Below are 18855 nucleotides of genomic sequence, written 5' to 3'. Positions count from 1 at the left end.
CGAGTCACTACTTTGGGCCTTGGTTTCTTCATCTGTAAAATGATAGATTGAAAGGAGATGGTCTCTAAGCCTCCTCTGTTGTAGAGAGACTTAAAGAGTGAGCTGAAAATGCAGGGGGTTGCTTGAGGAGTGCCCAGAGACACCTAAAGGTCATATGAAGGTCAGTCACATGCAGGTATATGGGTAGAAATGGTCGTCTGTTGCTTAAAGCAAAAATGAAGCAATCTGGCTACTTTCACATATACATCTTCAGATGCTGACCTTTGCCTTTTATTTATTTATTTATTTATTTATTTATTTATTTATTTATTTATTTATGGCTGTGTTGGGTCTTCGTTTCTGTGCGAGGGCTTCCTCTAGTCGCGGCGAGCGGGGGCCACTCTTCATCGCGGTGCGCGGGCCTCCCACTATCGCGGCCTCTCTTGTTGCGGAGCACAGGCTCCAGACGCGCAGGCTCAGTAACTGTGGCTCACGGGCCTAGTCGCTCCGCGGCATGTGGGATCTTCCCAGACCAGGGCTCGAACCCGTGTCCCCTGCACTGGCAGGCAGACTCCCAACCACTGCGCCACCAGGGAAGCCCTGACCTTTGCCTTTTAAGAGTAAGACGTTAGATCACTTTTCTGGGCTTGTTCTATTGATTAGCTCGGAGTCTTTCCAGGGACTGCTTTGCTAACACGGCAAGTCTCCCAGCTTACATACCTGGCCAGCGTTAGGTTACTGATGTCAAGGGGAGGGGAGATCCTTTGACTCCTGTTTGCACCTGACCCTGCTCAGGATGGAAGGATTGACTGCTAGAAGTGGGAGACAGCCTAGATCCAGGCCTATTGATGTCGGTTGTTTCTCTCCCCTACCAGGGTGGAATTTACATGTTTCAGCTTGTGGACACGTATGCCGCCTCCTACGCCCTCGTCATCATTGCCATTTTTGAGCTCGTGGGGATCTCCTACGTGTACGGTAAGGGAACCACTGTGCCTGATGCTGAGGCAGAACTTAGTGTCGGTTGCCAAGCGTCCATGGCAAGCAGGCTTCCCATATTTTGTAAGACAATGAAAGGGCTTCATTGCAGCTATTTAGGAAACATAAGAGAGCTGTACCTTTATTTCCAGCTTGCCTCAGGACCACTGGGGTCTAGATTTAATAGAGAAACAAAAGACGGCTGATGGTGAAACTCAGTAGTCTTTGTACCAGAAACTGCTAGGACCAGGACATGCCTTTGGGTGTGGTCTGGCAAGTGAACCGTCGTTAATGCCTGAGGACAATGGCCAGATTGGGTGGCGGGGGAAGGCTTCTTTTGCATTTTGAGGTCTCGGTAGCTGCAGTCTTCCTGTAGCTTGAGGTGAGGAGAAGCGTCATGGCTGGTTCCCGGATACTTTAGTGAGAAAAGAGAACACAGGCCTAACAGATCCTTAGGAGACTTCATTAGCATCATGGGAGCCTGTGATACAAGATCTCAACCCCAGATTTTCCCAGGAAGAAACTGCCTGTTCCTTTACAGATTAGCCCTTCTTAATATCACCATAGCAACCTGCATCCCATAATCATCAGGGCCATTATCTAGAAGAACAGGAATGGTAAGTCAGCGGATGCCGTCTTTGCCCTTCACGTGGAGGTATCTGGGCGTGCGGGGGAGGGGGTCTCACCGGGTGATCTCCTGGGCTCCTCGTGTGCAGTGTGCGCCGCCGGTCAGCACAAGCAAGTCCTATTGGGTTCAAGGCACTGCTGACTTCCCTGTGCCTCGAAGTCTCAGAATCATCCCTAATATAGATAAGGCCTCCTTAGCAAATACCAGGAAGGTGAAAAATGCCAACTCAGATGATCCATCTGTACTTCAGAACCAAAAAGAGATGGTAAAAAGAAAGGCAGGGTATCACTTGGATGCGGGATGTCCTTGGTATGAGCATCTTGCTTTTAATGTAATTGTTAGCCTCCTGTCCATCAGGGTTCAGCAGCTTCTTGCTTGCCTGAAAAACACATTAAAATGGAGGGTGATGGGGAATCAAAATATAAAAAGGAAACCTCTCACGTAAACGTTAGGTGCCCTAGAGACAGGAAGATACTGTTTAGGTTTTGGCAGAAGGGAACTTTGTCTCAGCTGGAGATTACATCCCCACTGCAGGGAGAGTTTAGTTTCTGGACAGAGAAGTGGGCAGGCATGCCAGCTGTCGTGATGGGATCAGAGGCCGAACTGCCAACACTTTGGGCTGATGAGACAGCCTGGAGCCTGCAGTGACACTGTGATTGAGGACCTGCATTTAGGGTGAGGCTTCAAGGAGCTTCCTACCTGAGCAGAGAGTGGCAGAAACCCAGCCAATCTACCACAATCCTAACTTTCTGCCCAGATACCAAAGGCTTTGCCATGGAGAGGCCTCTGGGGCCCTCCTTTGGAAACTCAAGCCCTTGTGGGTCTATATATAAGCTAAAGTCACCAGATGGTCTGTTGGCAAAGTCAGGAAAGCTCTTCACTGCAGCACTGGCCCAGGTGCAGGAAGCCATCTCATTGACCTCCTCTGCTGTCTGTATCCTCGCTGCTATCTGCCACAAAAGACACATTTGCACAATTCTTTCCAATAAAACAGGGCTGTTCAGTGTGGTTTACAAGCATCATTAAAACAGAAACCTTTTAACATCTCTATTTTTAGAACTTAAGTAGCTCCCCCCAGCCTCCATATAAAACTGGTGGTAGATTTTTTGGTTCTGAAGGAAAAAATAAGTCCTGAGTGCTTCATTCCCTGGGCTCTGCTAATCTTCCTGGGGACCACCCAGGAAATCACCTGGCCTCTAGAGGGCTGGTGCTGGGCCAGCTTCCAGGTCCAGGTGGACTCTGTGCTGAGCTCAGGGTGAACTTGACTCCTGCTGTGTCGGATGTGGGTGTGAACCTCTGATTTGTACCTGGATGGAATTCTAAGAAGGGACTCTTAGAAGAAATATTTGAAATAAGCTAACATAATTGTTAGAGGTGAAAGCAAAAGCCTGCACAAATATATAATGCACGCTCCAGAGGACACTGGATTCTTTATTGAGATGATGAGGCCCCAAACAAATGCAAGGTTAGTTTAAGGAAGTTGAACATGAACCTGTGAAGAGTGAAAATGAACCAGACTGATTTGCTACCCCCCATCCTGGCTGCTGAATTTGAAAAATAAGTAGGTGGATTGCAGAGATTTGTGTTTTCTTCTTAGTTCTAATGATCTCTAGAGTCTAGATTCTAGAGGTTGCCATTCAAACATTTAAAATACAGTAGGTACAATTTTCAAGTTTTATCTTTAGATCAAAATATCTGATTCAGGTTCTCAAGGCAACACTCTTCAAAGGCCAATATTTGGGTTTGAGGTAGCTAGAAAAGTGGCACTCCCTGAGTTTGGTGTAGGGACAATCCCTTTAACAGACTGTTACCTAATAGAGTCGCTTTGAAGAAGTGATTTGCATTTTCCTGGGAGCCAATACAGGGACTTTCTGGCTGGGGGGACCATAGGATTGACCTGCCACCACAAAGCCCTGCTGCCTGCTTATCTGCTTGGCTCCACACTGTGCATTTCCTCCAAATCACTAGATGCTCAATTGTCTTGATCTGTTTTCTTCCATGTTGATCAGTTACTTGTTTCACATCCTACCCCCACTCTGTCTTTTTCCACATCCTCGTGAGGGATGTTAGAGTCACACAGGCAATGACGTTTACAGGATGGAATATGTCATTCTGCAGTTCTGGTTGTCCATCCTGCAGGCTGAACGCCTCAAAGTTTTTTTGTTTTTGTTTTTAGTATAAAAGAAAACAAAACAACAAAACAAAAACACATGATCTCTCCGGAACCCCACAAATTCAAGCTTACTTTTGTTCCTCTCTGGTCCCCCTCCCTGAGCTCCATCGTCACATGTGTTCTCGGCTGAAATGTCACTGTCCACCTCTCATTCAGGGTGTAAGTTCCCCCAGCTCCATTTGCTGGGCTTCAGAAAACATTAGGAACAAGATGGTTCAGTCCATTCATAACTCACATAGGTAAATGCCTGTGAGTAAATCAACAGGTATTTTTTTTTAAGCAATATCTTTTTAAATTAATTAATTTATTTTTCGCTGCGTTGGTTCTTCACTGCTGCGCGCAGGCTTTCTCTAGTTGCGGCGAGCGGGGGCTACTCTTCGTTGCGGTGCACGGGCTTCTCATTGCGGTGGCTTCTCTTGCTGGGGAGCACAGGCTGTAGGCGCGTGGGCTTCAGTAGTTGTGGCAGGCGGGTTCAGTAGTTGTGGCTCACAGGCTCTAGAGTGCAGGCTCAGTAGTTGTGGCGCACGGGCTTAGTTGCTCTGTGGCATGTGGGATCTTCCCAGACCAGGGCTTGAACCCGTGTCCCCTGCATTGGCAGCCAGATTCTTAACCACTACGCCACCAGCGAAGTCGTCAACAGGTATTTATTAAGTGTTCACTGTATGCCCTGCATGCTTCTAGGAAAGTGGGGAGGGCAGAGGTAGTTTTCTATATTCACAGATCTTTCCAACTAGCTGCCAGGAAGAGCAAATCTACTTTGTACATTGAGAAGAAGGCCAGTACTAAGGTGTGCATCTCAGCTGTGCGCTTTTGCTGCCCAGAGATAAAGGAGGGCCAGGGTAGCCAGAAAAACTTTGAGAAGGTGGAGTTCTGGAGATAAAAGAATATAAAAGTAGATAAAGACAAGACTTAGTGTTGAGTTTATTGCTAACCAAGGCAGGGAAAATCTGAGCCCACACATAGGGTTTTGGCTCCAAGAGATGCAGCCAAAACATTACATTAACTGTAAGAGAATAATATTTGAGATACACACAGGACTGGAGACCTAATTTGTGGGACCTAGTGCAAAAGGAAAATGTGGAGCCCTGTGTTAAAAAAATTGTCAAGAGTTTCAAGATGGCGACAGGAGAGATTAAGATTAATCCAGGGGTGGCGCCCTTCTGAGCACCAGGCCCTGTATGAGTGCTTGGCTCACAGGCTAGGAGGCTGGCCCTGGCCACGCAGTGGGGAGAGCAGCCCCCGGAAGACCATACTCAGACCAAGGGCAAGGGTATGGTTCATAAAGACAAAAGCCACAAAGTTGCATGGGTGAAAGTGATCGGTTGGTTGAAGGAGGTCCTTGACTTAACAGTTCAGGATTGGCTGGTTATATGGGGATTGTGGTGGGCCCATTTCTGGGCACCAAATCTGTTGGTTTGAATCTAGAACAGTTACTATGAGTTCACCACTTTTTTTTTTTTTTCTTTTCCTGCTATTTTTCTGCTAATTCAGTGAGAAACAGTTACTCTGATCCCTTTTGGAGCTCTCTTACCCCTCCAGGTTCAAGGTCATGCTGCAGGCAAGTCTCCATGCACATGCTCCAGGCCCCAAGATCAAGTCCTCTATCAAGAGTTAGCCTTCTAAATGGGAAAGAAATCCAAAAAAAAGAGGGGTATATGTATACGTATAGCTGATTCACTTTGCTGTACAGCAGAAGCTAACACAACAATGTAAAGCAGCTCTACTCCAATAAAAAAAAATAAAAAGAGTTAACCTTGAAGAGGGATCTGGACCAGCGGGAAGGATAGAGCAGGCAGAGGAAGCCATATGAACAAAGGCCGGAGGGGAAGGTAGACATTGAGGCTGTAAAGGACTCAGGTGGGGACTTGGGCGTGAGTCAGGGCGTGGGCGGGCTGTGCTGGGTGGGAGCTGGAGCAGGCAGAGGATGGAGGGACTGGAGAGCCTGACTCAGGAATGAGCAAGAGGCGGGAGGCTTGCCTCGTGGCTCCCAGCTGGTGTCCCTGGGCTGCATCTGGGGGGGTCACATTTGTGGAACAAGCAGAGCAGTCAAGGGGCCTGGAGCCTGTTGAAGGCAGAGGCCTGTCGTCCAGAGCCCCCGCGGGAGGCGCACGGGGAGGGCTGACTTCCAGGGCTTGAGCTGACTCTGGAAACCAAGCCATCTCACCTTCAGTCCCAGCACTGCACCTCAGCATCAAACTGCCTCTTGCCGAAACTGGGCCCCCATCATCCACCCCTTCCTACAGCTCTGGGTCCAGCTCTTGGTCCCCTCTGGGGGAGCTTGAGCACTTCTACTGCCACCCCCCTCCTCCCGTAGGAGGCTATCTGTATGTCTTCCTCTGTCTAACCTTGAACCCTGTCACATCAATTTCCCCAGGCGAGCTGCGCACCGTCATCTCCCAGGGATGATTTAATAGCCTGGTAACAGGATTGATACTGATAATAGACATTTTTAGAATCTTTTAAGAACTGAAGCCTGCTTTCAGGATCTCATGTGTGTTTCTGAGGGCCTCATCTTTGACTTTTGTCTCTTTTTTTGTTCTCACCCCTCACTTATGCCCAGAGGGTCTAGTGTCCAGAGGCCACTCGCTTGAAGGTGTTTGATGACATGAAAGGAGACAAACAAACCCAAAGATGGTCAGGTCAGCTGCTCAGAGTGTGCGGTTCTTGCCTGTGGTGGCCCATGATTTGGGGCCACCAGTCAGAACCGCCGACTATGAAAGGGCTTGAACTTGGGGCCCTTTCAAGTGCCTTCAGCATAGCGATCCCGCAGTTCTGAGAAAGCCGTGCTTCTGATGAGCTCAGGAAACAATACAAGAAACCGTTCCCTCCTCAAACATCCTCTGTCGCTTTTCCTTTCAGAGAGTGGATGCCGGTTATGCGGGGTCCTGAGAATAACTCTCTTGTCTGCTTTTTACTTTATGTAGTTATGTTGATCAGCGACCAAGAAGACCACAATCCTCTGAGTTCCAACAAAGTGGGTGATGGCCACGTGGCATTCACTTTGGTTCTTGCCTGCCCGTAGCATCTTACATAGAGCAGAGATAAACTGACTCATGGGAGAGTGTCCTTGTGAGGGTGAGGGGTAAAAAGCCACATGCAGTGAGTCTCCCTCAAAATTCCAAGGCTTTCCTAACACACTGTGCTTATCGATCACAATCTTAATTGGCTTTGTCAGAGTTGGTTGCTGACCCCATGAGCCCACCTTCAAAAACAGCCGCACGGGTGACTATGCCAGGCTGTGGCAGTGTGGAGACTCCCGGGGTAGGCCGGAATGGAGCTTTTTAGATGTCATGGTGGGATGACATCTCACTTTGAACTTCACTGCAGAGGGTGTTTACTATCTATTTAAATGTTCTATTTGCCTTAATCTTCCCGGCAGCGAGTCATTTGTCTGATGGTTTCCTGCATAACTAGGGGTCACGTCGACACCAGGATGGGGCCGTCCCAGCCAACGGCACTCGAGTGAGGGGCTCTCACGCCATCCCCTGCCCCACCTCACCCTGCCATTGCACCTCATGCTTGATCTCCATTGGTCTCTTTGCAGGCTTGCAGAGGTTCTGTGAAGATATCGAGATGATGATTGGATTCCAGCCAAACGTTTTCTGGAAAGTCTGCTGGGCGTTTGTTACTCCAACCATTTTAACTGTAAGGACCGTGTGCTTTATTGCGTGGGTAGCACCTTGTGTGCATATGTGATGCTTTATGTTGAGCAAGACCTGTGCCTACATACACATGAGCCTGCGGAGCTGGTAGGAGGAGTATTACTCGTGTCTTTCAGCTGAGGAAACGCAGATGTGAAGAGGTGAAGCGCCTTGCCTAAAGGTGCCTGCCTGGTCGGGTGCAGAGCGAGGACGCATGCACAGTTTGTAGCTTCCCTATGGAACGTTCCCCATTATATCGGTCTGCCTCACGTGATCACATTTCCCATGTGCTAACTGGGGTCCACGCTCTGTGCACAGTGCTTTATATCAGGGGTTCCCAACCCCTGGGCCAAGGACCGGTAGCGGTCTGTGGCCTGTTAGGAACCGGGCCACACAGCAGGTGAGCGGTGGGTGAGTGTGCGAAACTTCCTCTGCCGCTCCCCATTGCTTCCTATCGCTCGCGTTACTGCCTGAACCATCACCCCCATCCGTGGAAAAATTGCCTTCCATGAAACTGGTTCCTGGTGCCAAAAAGGTTGGAGGCTGCTGATTTATATGTATCACCTCATCTCTCCCTCACAGCAGCTCTGAGGGGTTGGTATTATAATCATCTCCATTTTATGGATGGGGAAACTGACACCCAGAGGTTATGTGACTTGCCTAGGATTGTACAACTATAATTAGCAACAGCCTGGGATCAAACCCAGGCAGTCTGGCTCCAGAACACTTAATCCTAAACACTGCTCAACACAGCTACTCTACAACTAATATGTATAGCAGAAGTTAGACTTTTATTGTTCATTTTTATTGCTTTTGAGGACTATCTTATCATCCTCAAGTGTGATGATGACATTTTGAGATCATCTGACATTCATCTTCTTAAAGATCAGAGCCCTTCATGTGCCAGTAAATCTGCAGAGGGACTTACAGGCATATCCTGTCACCTCCTTTATTGTGCCCCAGCTCCTGGCTTTGCCTCCATCTACTCTCCAAGCACAGTAATTGACAGTGACCTTGCCTTTCCCTCTGTTCCTCCCTGGCTTGTAGGTGTCATCTGGGCAAAAGCTGCAGGAAGCTGGCTGTAGTTCCTTCTGGGCCCAGCAGGTGGCACTAGAAACCAGATTAAGACCCTTTTACTACACTGTACCAGCTTCTTTAAAGGAAAACAAGACAGTAAAATTGTAGAGAAAACATATATTTTCCTTAAAAAAAAAAAAAACTGTCACAGAGTGAGTTTTAATCAAAACATCTCAATTTCTTTCTGAAAAGACAGAAGTTTAGAGAGAAAAACCATTCAGCGTTTACCTCCCTCTGCATTGACAGGAAGACATCATACAGAAGCCCACATCTGTACTCACATTTCAGAGGCTGTAATTTGTCTGAAAAGTCCCACCAGATTTGGGGCATGAGAGTTGAAAAGGACTAAGGTAGACTTTTCAGTTTCTTGAATCCAGGACTGAAGTGTGTGTGAAGGATGGGGAATTACCCATCTCTTGGGAGGAAGACGGGAGACCCCGCCTCCCCGCTGTTCCCCATCTCTGCTGAGCTTCGCCACGTCCCTCAGTTACTACTACACACAATTTATTCTTGGGTGGAATCAAAGTTAGAATCTGTTCCAGATTCTACCAACCTTTCCCTCCTGTCTTGGAAGAGATAAAGCTTCAGAGAATCTTATTATATTCTGCAGACGCAGATCACATAATAATAATCAGCAGGACGACTTGTGGAGATATAGTATTAGGTAGCAGCTTTATTAACTATGTCTCTCAAGCTCCCAACCACTCTGATTGGTGGGTGATTCTTCCCCAGTTTTACAGTTGCCTGTGCTGAGGCTTGGAGAGGCTAAGTAGCTTGCCCAAGGCTGCAAAGCTTGCAGGGGGCAGAATAAGAATGGAATCCAAGGCTACCTAGGCTTCAAGATAATACATTTCTAAATACATTTCTAATACATTTCTAAAAGCCTAGTTGCTTTCATCTCCAAGTGGAGTTTGGCCAATTCTGGATTAAAATAATCCTAATCTTCTTTAGGAGCAGAATGTCAGGGGAAAGGGATTCTAGGGACTTGCTGTGTTTTTTTGAGAAAGTTCCTCAACTGTGCTGTGCTTTGCTCGATTTCCGTTACAAAACTCACCTCAGAAACCTGTGGAGAGGTCCCTGGCTCGGTGGCTAAATTTTTTTTTTTTTTTTTTTTAATTTTATAGCTACTTTATTTATTTATTTATTTATTTTTGGCTGTGTTGGGTCTTCGGTTCGTGCGAGGGCTTTCTCCAGTTGCGGCAAGCGGGGGCCACTCTTCATCGCGGTGCGGGGACCGCTCTTCATCGCGGTGCGCGGGCCTTTCACTATTGCGGCCCCTCCCGTTGCGGGGCACAGGCTCCAGACGCGCAGGCTCAGTAGTTGTGGCTCACGGGCCCAGCTGCTCCGCGGCATGTGGGATCCTCCCAGACCAGGGCTCGAACCCGTGTCCCCTGCATTGGCAGGCAGACTCTCAACCACTGCGCCACCAGGGAAGCCCTCGGTGGCTAAATTATCCTTTCTCATGGCCAGGTTCATCTGAGGGCAGGGTTTTTGTCAAACCTGACTTGGCAGAGGGAAATTGATGGCAAGACCAAGCTTGCACAAATAAATTTGATGTGATATTTGTGTAATGAGGAAATGGGTATCAAAGAACCAAGGCTAACCCTTCTTTTTTGCCATTTGCCCTTCTGTAACACGGCTATCTTGTAGTAGGCTAGAATGAGCTGAGATTATGGGTTTAAATGACTTAGAAAACCCTGAAATAAAATTGATCATTTTTTATATGTGCCTTCATGGATTTATAGAGCTATAAATATTCTGCGTGCAATTATTGTATACATAGGCAGATCACGTTACTGAATTATGCACGCACGTAAGCAGATGTATTGCTATTTATATAGTAAATGAAATGGGGCAACTTACCATAATTACATTAGGCCATACTTCCAATAGACTGGTTAATAAAGCTTATAACTCTAGGGGCAAATGTTTAAAAGGGGGCCTAGAGTAGATATCTCTTATAGGAGCAGTTTTCTCAACCACTGTCTTCAGTCTCATGTTGCTTCAAATCCATATATTGAACTGCTGTTGCATTGAAATAATCACTTGCCCCGGCAGCCTGGGCTTTACAACAATCATACAGATGCCTTACATTTGTCTAATGCTTCACACTTTCCCAAAACACTTCCATATATTATCTTGCCTGACATAATTCCCTCTAATCATTTTCAGGCAGTTCTTTTACTGCTTAGGATAGAATGAGAGAGCTGAGGAGGAGGGAAGGACTTAGGCAGGTACATTGTTCTAGGTGGAGGCTGCCATAGGTGGGATGAATACAGGGAAGAACTCAATTTTCTGAGGGCAGTGCCCGCTCCCCCAACAGAGGCTCGGCTATAGCGTTAGAATCCCTCTTCTGTCCTTTTCGGTGCCTCTTTTTCCAGCGTATCTGTCACCTTGTTCCTCCTCCGCTACACTAAGCAAGACTTCAGAGGGTTCGCGTCACTGTTGCCAGCCAAAGTGTGCGGTGATGGGGGGAAAGGGGCAGACAATGCATCATCACCTCTCTTAAAAGTGAGGGGGGGGCTCCTGAGTAAATACCACACTGTTGTTCCCAGAAAATCCCTGTGTTGTATACCTGGTGTGAAATGGATCTGTTATATAGCAAAGAAGTCTGAGACATACAGGTCCCTCAGCCAATTAGTGGTAGAGCTGGGATTAGCCTGCCCGTCCCTGGCCTCTCGGCTCACGGGTTGGTGACGAGACCCGTTCACCTTGCATCAGTTGAGGGGAGGGCTGGGCCTCCACTCTCTTTGTCCCACAGCTGATTATAGGACCAAACTTCCTGCTCAGTCACTGCTTGGGGACCTCTCAGCTGGCTTTAGAGGCAGCTCCTGCGGATGGGCTCTTCCCCATTCAAGGGGAAAACGAAGTAGATTCGATTCATTTTTCACATTAATCTAATGGATTTTTTCCTTATAACAAAAGCTTGATTATCCATTATAGGCAGTAGAGACGCCTCTCTCCTTAAAAACACCCACCGTCCCCTCTCCTGCCTCCACCCGTCCGCCACCTCGGTATGTAGCCTTTAAAATCGTCCTCTCAGCCAGTCTGTGTGTATAGACACCCATATGCGTTGCTCAGTTTTTATGGGATGGCAAATGCAGCATCAGCGGCTCAGTGTGTGTCACGTTCATCTCTGTGAAATCCAGTTTCTTCATTTAGAAAATGAAGTAATAATACTTCCCTTTCAGGGTCGTTATGGGGGTAAAACGAGATAATAGACAAAAAAAGCAGCCAACTCACAGCAGGGGTCCAGTACATGACTGTTGAAGGAAAACTTCACATCCCCACCCTAACGCATGTGTTTCTCTTTTCTTCCCAGTTTATCCTTTGCTTCAGCTTTTACCAGTGGGAGCCCATGACCTATGGCTCTTACCGCTACCCTAACTGGTCCATGGTGCTCGGATGGCTAATGCTCGCCTGTTCCGTTATCTGGATCCCGATTATGTTTGTGATAAAAATGCATCTGGCTCCTGGCAGATTTATTGAGGTAATTGTATCAGCTCCCACTCCTGCCATCCCCTCCCAGGGGAGAAGCTCTGAGAGCCCCCTGCTTTAAAAAAACAAAAGATTTGGTGAACTTATTCTAAGGGGAGACATGGTGATTAAGTGGTTACAGTTGCTACCGTTTCTGTTAAACCCATTCTTATTATGTATTATTCCGCTAATGGAGGGGCTCAGCCAGTCCACAGGCCACGCTGATATTATGCTCTTCCTCAGAGCAGTGACGGCTCTGGGGAATAAACGATCAGAGTGTCTCCTCTCTCCTGGTGCTTCCCCCTCCTCTCCCCTCATCCAGAGCTTAAATCCCAGTGTTTGGTTTTTCACCACACATCAGATTCCCCCTTTCCTGATGTTCCTCTCTGTCCGAGGTGCCTCCCCCCAAACACCTATTACGATTACGTTTAAAATCACTCCCCCTTCCTGCTATGCCTGTGTTAGGCATGGCTGAGGGGTCCAAGCTGATGAAAATGTCACCATCCCCGAAGGATGTAATGAAAGGTCCAGGGTATGCCTGGTATAAGGCATGTTGGTTGTCTTTGTTGGTTAGTCCTTTGCTGGACCCATTTCCCATTTCTTTTTTTTTTTTAATTAATTTATTTTGGGCTGTGTTGGGTCTTCGTTTCTGTGCGAGGGCTTTCTCTAGTTGCGGCAAGCGGGGGCCACTCTTCATCGCGGTGCACGGGCCTCTCACTATCGTGGCCTCTCTTGTTGCGGAGCACGGGCTCCAGATGCGCAGGCTCAGTAGTTGTGGCTCACGGGCCTAGTTGCTCCGCGGCATGTGGGATCTTCCCAGACCAGGGCTCGAACTCATGTCCCCTACATTGGCAGGCGGATTCTCAACCACTGCGCCACCAGGGAAGCCCCCGCATTTCCCATTTCTAATGCAAAAGACTCCCCACCCTCACTCCAGGGAGGCTGGTGAGGGGACTGCCACTTGCTGAGCCACCAGTGAAGTGTGGTCAGGCTTTTGTTATTCATGAGAAATCACGTGCTCAGACGCGTTAGGAAGCGATCGGCCCTGCCTTGTCTTGGCGGTCCAGAGGGCTGCCGTCTTGGACCAGGCCGGTGCTGCTCAGGGTCTGGCCCAGGGGCTAGCAGCACCAGCACCACCTGGGAGCTTGTTGGAAACACAAACCATCAGGCTCCAGCTCTGCTCCGCTGAACTAGACTCTCAGGGAAGTAGGACTCTGGTGTCCGTAGTTTAACGAGCCCCCAGGTGATTCTGATGCAGATTCAAGCTTGCATTGGATTAGCCCAAAGCAAAGAAACACCTGCTGATGAGGGTAGTGAAGAACAGCTGGGTGGGTTTTGCTCTTGGTCAGCCAGATTGAGGAGGAGAGGGCCCTGGAGCATCTCTCGCAGGCTCGGGAGGGGAGAAGCAGATGGGAATAGAGCATGTGAGTAAAAGCCTTACACGCATGTCCACGCAATGAGGAGGCGGCCTTTGTTTTTATTGGACTAAAGGTGGAGGCAGAGTTGACAAAGGGAGATGCAGACATCTTCTTACTGAAGCAGTGTTCCAGTTTCCATCCTCAGGAAATTGTCTGTTATCTCCTTAAGGTAAATTGACTCAGCCCCCTCACCGCCAGGGATGGCTTGCCCGAGCCTCAGATGGACCTCCTACCCACTGACCCAGAAATCTCTTTCCCTCTGAACAGAAGCTGCTTTAGCCTCTGCTACTTTTGTCTTAGGCTGAAATCCTCTAAACTGATGAGTCGGCAAAATACATTTATTATGGTTGGTTCGGGACACAAAGGTTGCAAACTGATGATTAAGGGGAGATTAAACTAACAGCTATAAGAAGCAGCTTCCCTTTAATAGGTAATAAACACATACTTGTTCCCTCTTATGTAGTCAGAAATATGTTTTCTTTAATTTTCTAGAAAATGCTCCAGTCAAATTATGTTTTCCATGAAAGGTTCAGTTGACAGATTAGAGACATTCCCATTATTTTTAGCTTGCCTGCAAGAACCCACACTTCTGAACCAAGTCAGAAGCGTATATTTTTGTCAACAGATAATTAAAATCTTTGCTCACTCTTGGCAATGTATCTTTGTGGTTGAGGGTTTTTTTTTTTTTTTCCGGCCATTTATATACTTTGGGGAAATATGCTAAACAAAATCCAATTATTTTGATGTAACAACTCACTGTTGAGGCTACAGAACAAAAGTGAGTACATGTCCTTTGCAGTCTGCATTTGGCAGTGGAGAGAGCAGCTTGTAGATCCTCTCCATTTGGAGGGAAAAAAATGTATAATTAAAATCTGGGCCCTTTATTCTCTATTAATCTTGTGCAAGGCAAACCCTGGGCAACTGTAATATTGCTTGCAGGGTGATGTAAATAATTTCAAGTGAACTAAACTAAGTCTCCTCTTAAATGCATCCCTGGCCTTGTTAATTAATGGAGCTGATCTTCCTAACTGCTTCTCTTGGTGGGGGACCTCTTGGTTCCAGGAGGCGTTCTGGCGAATGTGGTCACACCCAGTTTGGGGATGGGTGGGTGGTGCCTGGGGGAAGAGGGTGCTTTGCTTCTGTGACCCTGTGTGTCTTTGGCTTCTTTGCAGAGGCTGAAGTTGGTGTGCTCGCCGCAGCCGGACTGGGGCCCCTTCTTAGCTCAGCACCGTGGGGAGCGTTACAAGAACATGATCGACCCCTTGGGAACCTCTTCCCTGGGACTCAAACTGCCAGTGAAGGATTTGGAACTGGGTACCCAGTGCTAGTCCGATGGCATGGGATGGCCCAGACTTGATTCCGTTTCTCCTCCCTGCCTTCCCCTAATGTTTTCCCCAGCTTTCTTGCCATTTTTCTTCTTTCTCCCCACATCTCGGTTCATACCCGTGCACGAGAGTGGTGACTTAGAAAAGTAGGACATAGTGTCGCATGCTGTAGCCAGGAGCTAGATGGACCACTTGAAGAGCGGTTTGCCTGTGTCCATGCTGTCAGTTTCTGGTGGGGTTTACCCCGCAGGCTCAAATCAACTAGGGGAGCGCTTTCCAGCGAAGTCACAAGTAGATGTGTGTGCGTTGGTCAGTAGAGAAGCATCCTCTGTGGTTGTCACTGGTGGTGCCAGTCAGGCTTATGCAGAACGGCAGGATAACCAGACTGTTAGTTTGGACTGATCTGAGCAATGTAGTGATTTCATTCCGACACACAAAGTTCAGGACTGGGTACCTTTGGGGGGTCGGCAGTGGTCAGAAAATGGTTTTGAGTAAGACGAGCCGGTGGATTTGGACACCCTCAAGGTGGTGGAGTTCCTATTTCCGTTCATGATTGGGGCTCTGTTTCCTTCATCTGGACCAACTGTCTCAAGTGTACCACGGACTCAGATGCTTTCTCTCTGCAAACTGCAAATCTCAGTGAAGAGTTGGTTCTCTCCCCTCAGTTGTCTTTTTTTTGAATAACCATATTTGTGAATTCTTTGGATGCTTTCCTCCACCTCTGCATCGTATTATTTGTGCCCAAAGTTGTACATTCATAGCAGAGTACCCTTTTTGTTTCTCCATGACGTCTAGCACTGTGGTTCAATGTCACCATTCCATGTTTCTTCTCTTCTAAATGTCTTTCTATGAGCTGTAGCTACCTTGTCTTTCAGCCTCTGAGAAAACAAGACTTACCCTGGTTCTGTCTATATATTATATATATAAGACACAAACTCCTAAAGGACATAATGTCTCGGTTTTTACTCATCATTTTTTCATTCACAGTCAATGCCGATTGTGGCCATAGAATCAAAGAAATGGAGAGTTGAAGAGAAAGCAACCACAATATTCACTGCACTGGTAGTACATTTTAGGTCACTGTATTTACAGAGATTTCTGATAGGTACAGGTTAGGTCAGTAGCAAGTGAGCTAATTAAAGCTATAGCTTTTAAGACTACATTTAGCTAATTCAATTTTAAGAGTCCCCAATTCACAGTACTCATAACCGCACTCTAATGAGGGCGAATCATATGTCTGCAGAGGTTGGTGAAGCCGTAACCTTTATTATCTTCTTGTATCCTGAACCTGCATATATGAGATTTCCATAATGTGATACGTGTTCACGTAGTGTGTACTCGTAGTGGTGTTTTCTGTCTTTATAAATATCTTATTAATCACTGTAGAGATGATGAGTGTAGGATAGTGTAGTCTGGGTTTTTCTTTTTCCCTTACAGTTATAATATCTAAACCTAAAATTGTTTCCTTAGGGGAGACCATTTCAATCATTTTCTTATTTGTTTGTCTTCATATTACAGGGTCTCAGGCAAAGTTTTCAGTTCAAATCTTGTATATTGATGTGACATTTTCATCCTGTTAAACAGTAATGAAACCCAACAACAGACCTTAAAGTAACACTTTTTAAAAAATGACTTCATTTGTTAAGGAAAAAGGAAAATCTCAACTCATCTTACTGAGCTCTCCCTTTTCTGGGGCAAATATTGTTGTCATTTGCCAACACCGACGTGAACTTCCAGTTTTCAAGAGTAGCCTGTGGAAACTTTCAGAAAAGGAAACAAAGATGGGTTTCGAACTTTAGGTTTTTCATCTCTTTTGTCTGCAGGGCACGTTTGTTCTTCCCCCTTCTCGTTCTCTTCTTCTGCTTACCTCCCAAAGCTAGAACTTACTAGAATCCATCACAGAGACTAAATCCTAAGCTTCCCCTAGACTTAGCTTTAGGAAGCTGAGTTGTGGCTTCTTCCCCTGTCCCAGTGTTTCCCATAGTGACCTGTCCGCCATTAACACTGGTTTCCCCAAGAAAGCCATACTGTAGAGAAGCCCCCTTTGCTGTAGCAGATTCTGCATAGTGGTACCAAAAATTAGCCTCTCCAATTGATATCCAATGAGGTGGGAGAGGAAGGAAGGACTAACTTAGGTTTGGAAATGTTCTGCAGCCTTTCCAACTTGAAGGTTGAAGAAGAGAGCTGAAATCAATTAGCATTCTCCCATAGGACTGGTATGTTTGTGTCAGGATGAATGGTTTTTGGCTTTCCTCTCTTGCCTCTTGGCTAAAACTCGAGTCTGATGCTGGATGCCAACCCAGTTTCTGTTAATTATTGCTGTTGTGATTAAAAGAAAGGGGGAAAAAACTCATGGATGCTGCCAGATTTGTTTTGTACACACTGCAAGTTAACTTAATTGTCAGAATGGGGACAGCCTCACTAGCTAGTGTGTTTTGCATTTGGGGGCAGCGACATTTGTATTCATTACAATTTGTCCAGTTAAGACCCAGGACCTGTTCCCTGAGCAGCTGGGTTTTTGTTTGTTTTTTTTTCCTTTTTCCTACAACTTTCAAGTTTTATGTACAGTTTCCTTAAAGGTGGAAGGTTCTAAGCTTATCTGGAAATAGTTACCTTGTGAGTTTAGTTTTGCCAGTTTCTACAGTAGTGTTTAACTTTTGAGGCTTTCCTTGCCAGAGATGTGTTCAGTATCTGAGCTGTTTCTAGTCATCGCCAATCTACTCGTGCCGCACCTCCCCTAGACTTGGCTGGGACGCTAAGAGCTGAGATGCGTATGACCAGATGGATGTTTCCATGCTATTAAAATGCACAGTCAAGTGGAAGGGAAAAAAATGAACGAATAAAAATAAAATGAGCAGCATTGTCATAAAGTGCCACTTGAGAGTTCCCCTTCAAACTGAGGCAAAAACCGAGTTGCTGAGGAAGGACTTTCATTGGTTCACTGTGCAGAATGGTGGGGTATTTTCCACTTGTGAGATTATTTCCTAATACCAACAAATGCCAGAAACCCATCCAGAGGAAAAAAAAAAGCCATATGTTAAAAACAGTAACGCTGTAATATCCTTAAAGGAGAAAAAAATGTATATGTCTTAACAATTGGTGTTGTGGCTTCTTATGCAAATACTTGTCTTGCATATTAGTAACTTTTAATCTCTTTAAGGCTGTGTGTTTGCCATGTACAAATGTGTCCGGTCTGGTCTTTTTTCTCTTTTTCTTTTATATTTATTTATTGCATGAAATCTGTGGTCAATGCAAAATCTCGATGACCTCAACATCTTTGAAATTTCCAATGTGTTTTTAATATGTCAGAAATGGAATCAACTTGTATTTCAGTGAGTGGCACTTTAAAAGGACATTGAACACAGTGACCCGGAAATGGATAAGACTTGGGTTGTCTTTGCTAATGTTGCACTGGAGTGGAGTTTTCCTTTAATTAAGTTCTAATTTTGTTATCTACATGTGCCTCAGTGCTTCCTGATAACGTTAACCTGTCAGCATGGTTTTCCCATGCCTAAAATTAAGATATTTTTCTTTCCTCTTTGTTCCCTTGGCTATCGGTCATCATTCTCTTCTCAGAGACTTGCACAATAACTATTGCTTAATGTAAGCATGATGGCAAGATCATACTGCTGCTGCACTTGGATTTGGGTCTGTGACACACTTCTTTGAGGCAGATGACTCGAGCAAGGGCAGGCTGGGTGGTAGGTTATCTTGCAGAGAAATAAAGACCAAGGCCAGCGAATGAAATGAGTGTTACCTATGTTTCATACCAGGTATCATGCAGAAAATCTCCAGGCTGGGAGCAAAGGTTTGGGTGATTTAATCTTGATACTAATTTCTCTGCAAAGTGGTCCCAGGATTTGCAAAAGTGAAGCTTCCTATCTTTCCTGGATTTTGCTTCAACTGTACAGAAAGGCCAAGTAATTTTGAATTGTGGTCTCTGCTCGGGTCACCTCTGAGCAGCCTGCAGCGAAAGAGAAAGTTTTCAGATTGGGCATTCATCACCTCTGAAGATCAAGCAGTGGTTTGATTTGCCTGCTATGGATTAAATACATCTTCAGGTAACCATTTGCCTTATAGGTGTATTTTATTGTTAGGGTGATACCTAGTAACTGACTAGGAACTGTTTTGTCTCTCATTGTTTTGGTCTTTTTTTGCACTT

General features: G+C 46.3%; 1 protein-coding gene across 1 annotated transcript in view; it reads left to right on the top strand.

The window, feature by feature from the left end:
* Positions 1–14696, top strand: part of SLC6A5 (solute carrier family 6 member 5) — a 57129-nt gene extending 42433 nt beyond the window's left edge. The window contains exons 13-16 of the mRNA XM_007174814.3: positions 855–954; positions 7300–7400; positions 11796–11963; positions 14541–14696. Of these exons, the coding sequence (XP_007174876.3) occupies positions 855–954; positions 7300–7400; positions 11796–11963; positions 14541–14696 (525 nt within the window). The remainder of the gene's footprint in view (positions 1–854; positions 955–7299; positions 7401–11795; positions 11964–14540) is intronic.
* Positions 14697–18855: the final 4159 nt, after the last annotated feature.

Source organism: Balaenoptera acutorostrata, chromosome 9 (genome assembly GCF_949987535.1).
Source record: "Balaenoptera acutorostrata chromosome 9, mBalAcu1.1, whole genome shotgun sequence".
NCBI lineage: Eukaryota > Metazoa > Chordata > Mammalia > Artiodactyla > Balaenopteridae > Balaenoptera > Balaenoptera acutorostrata.
This window is presented reverse-complemented; position numbering and strand designations above follow the sequence as displayed.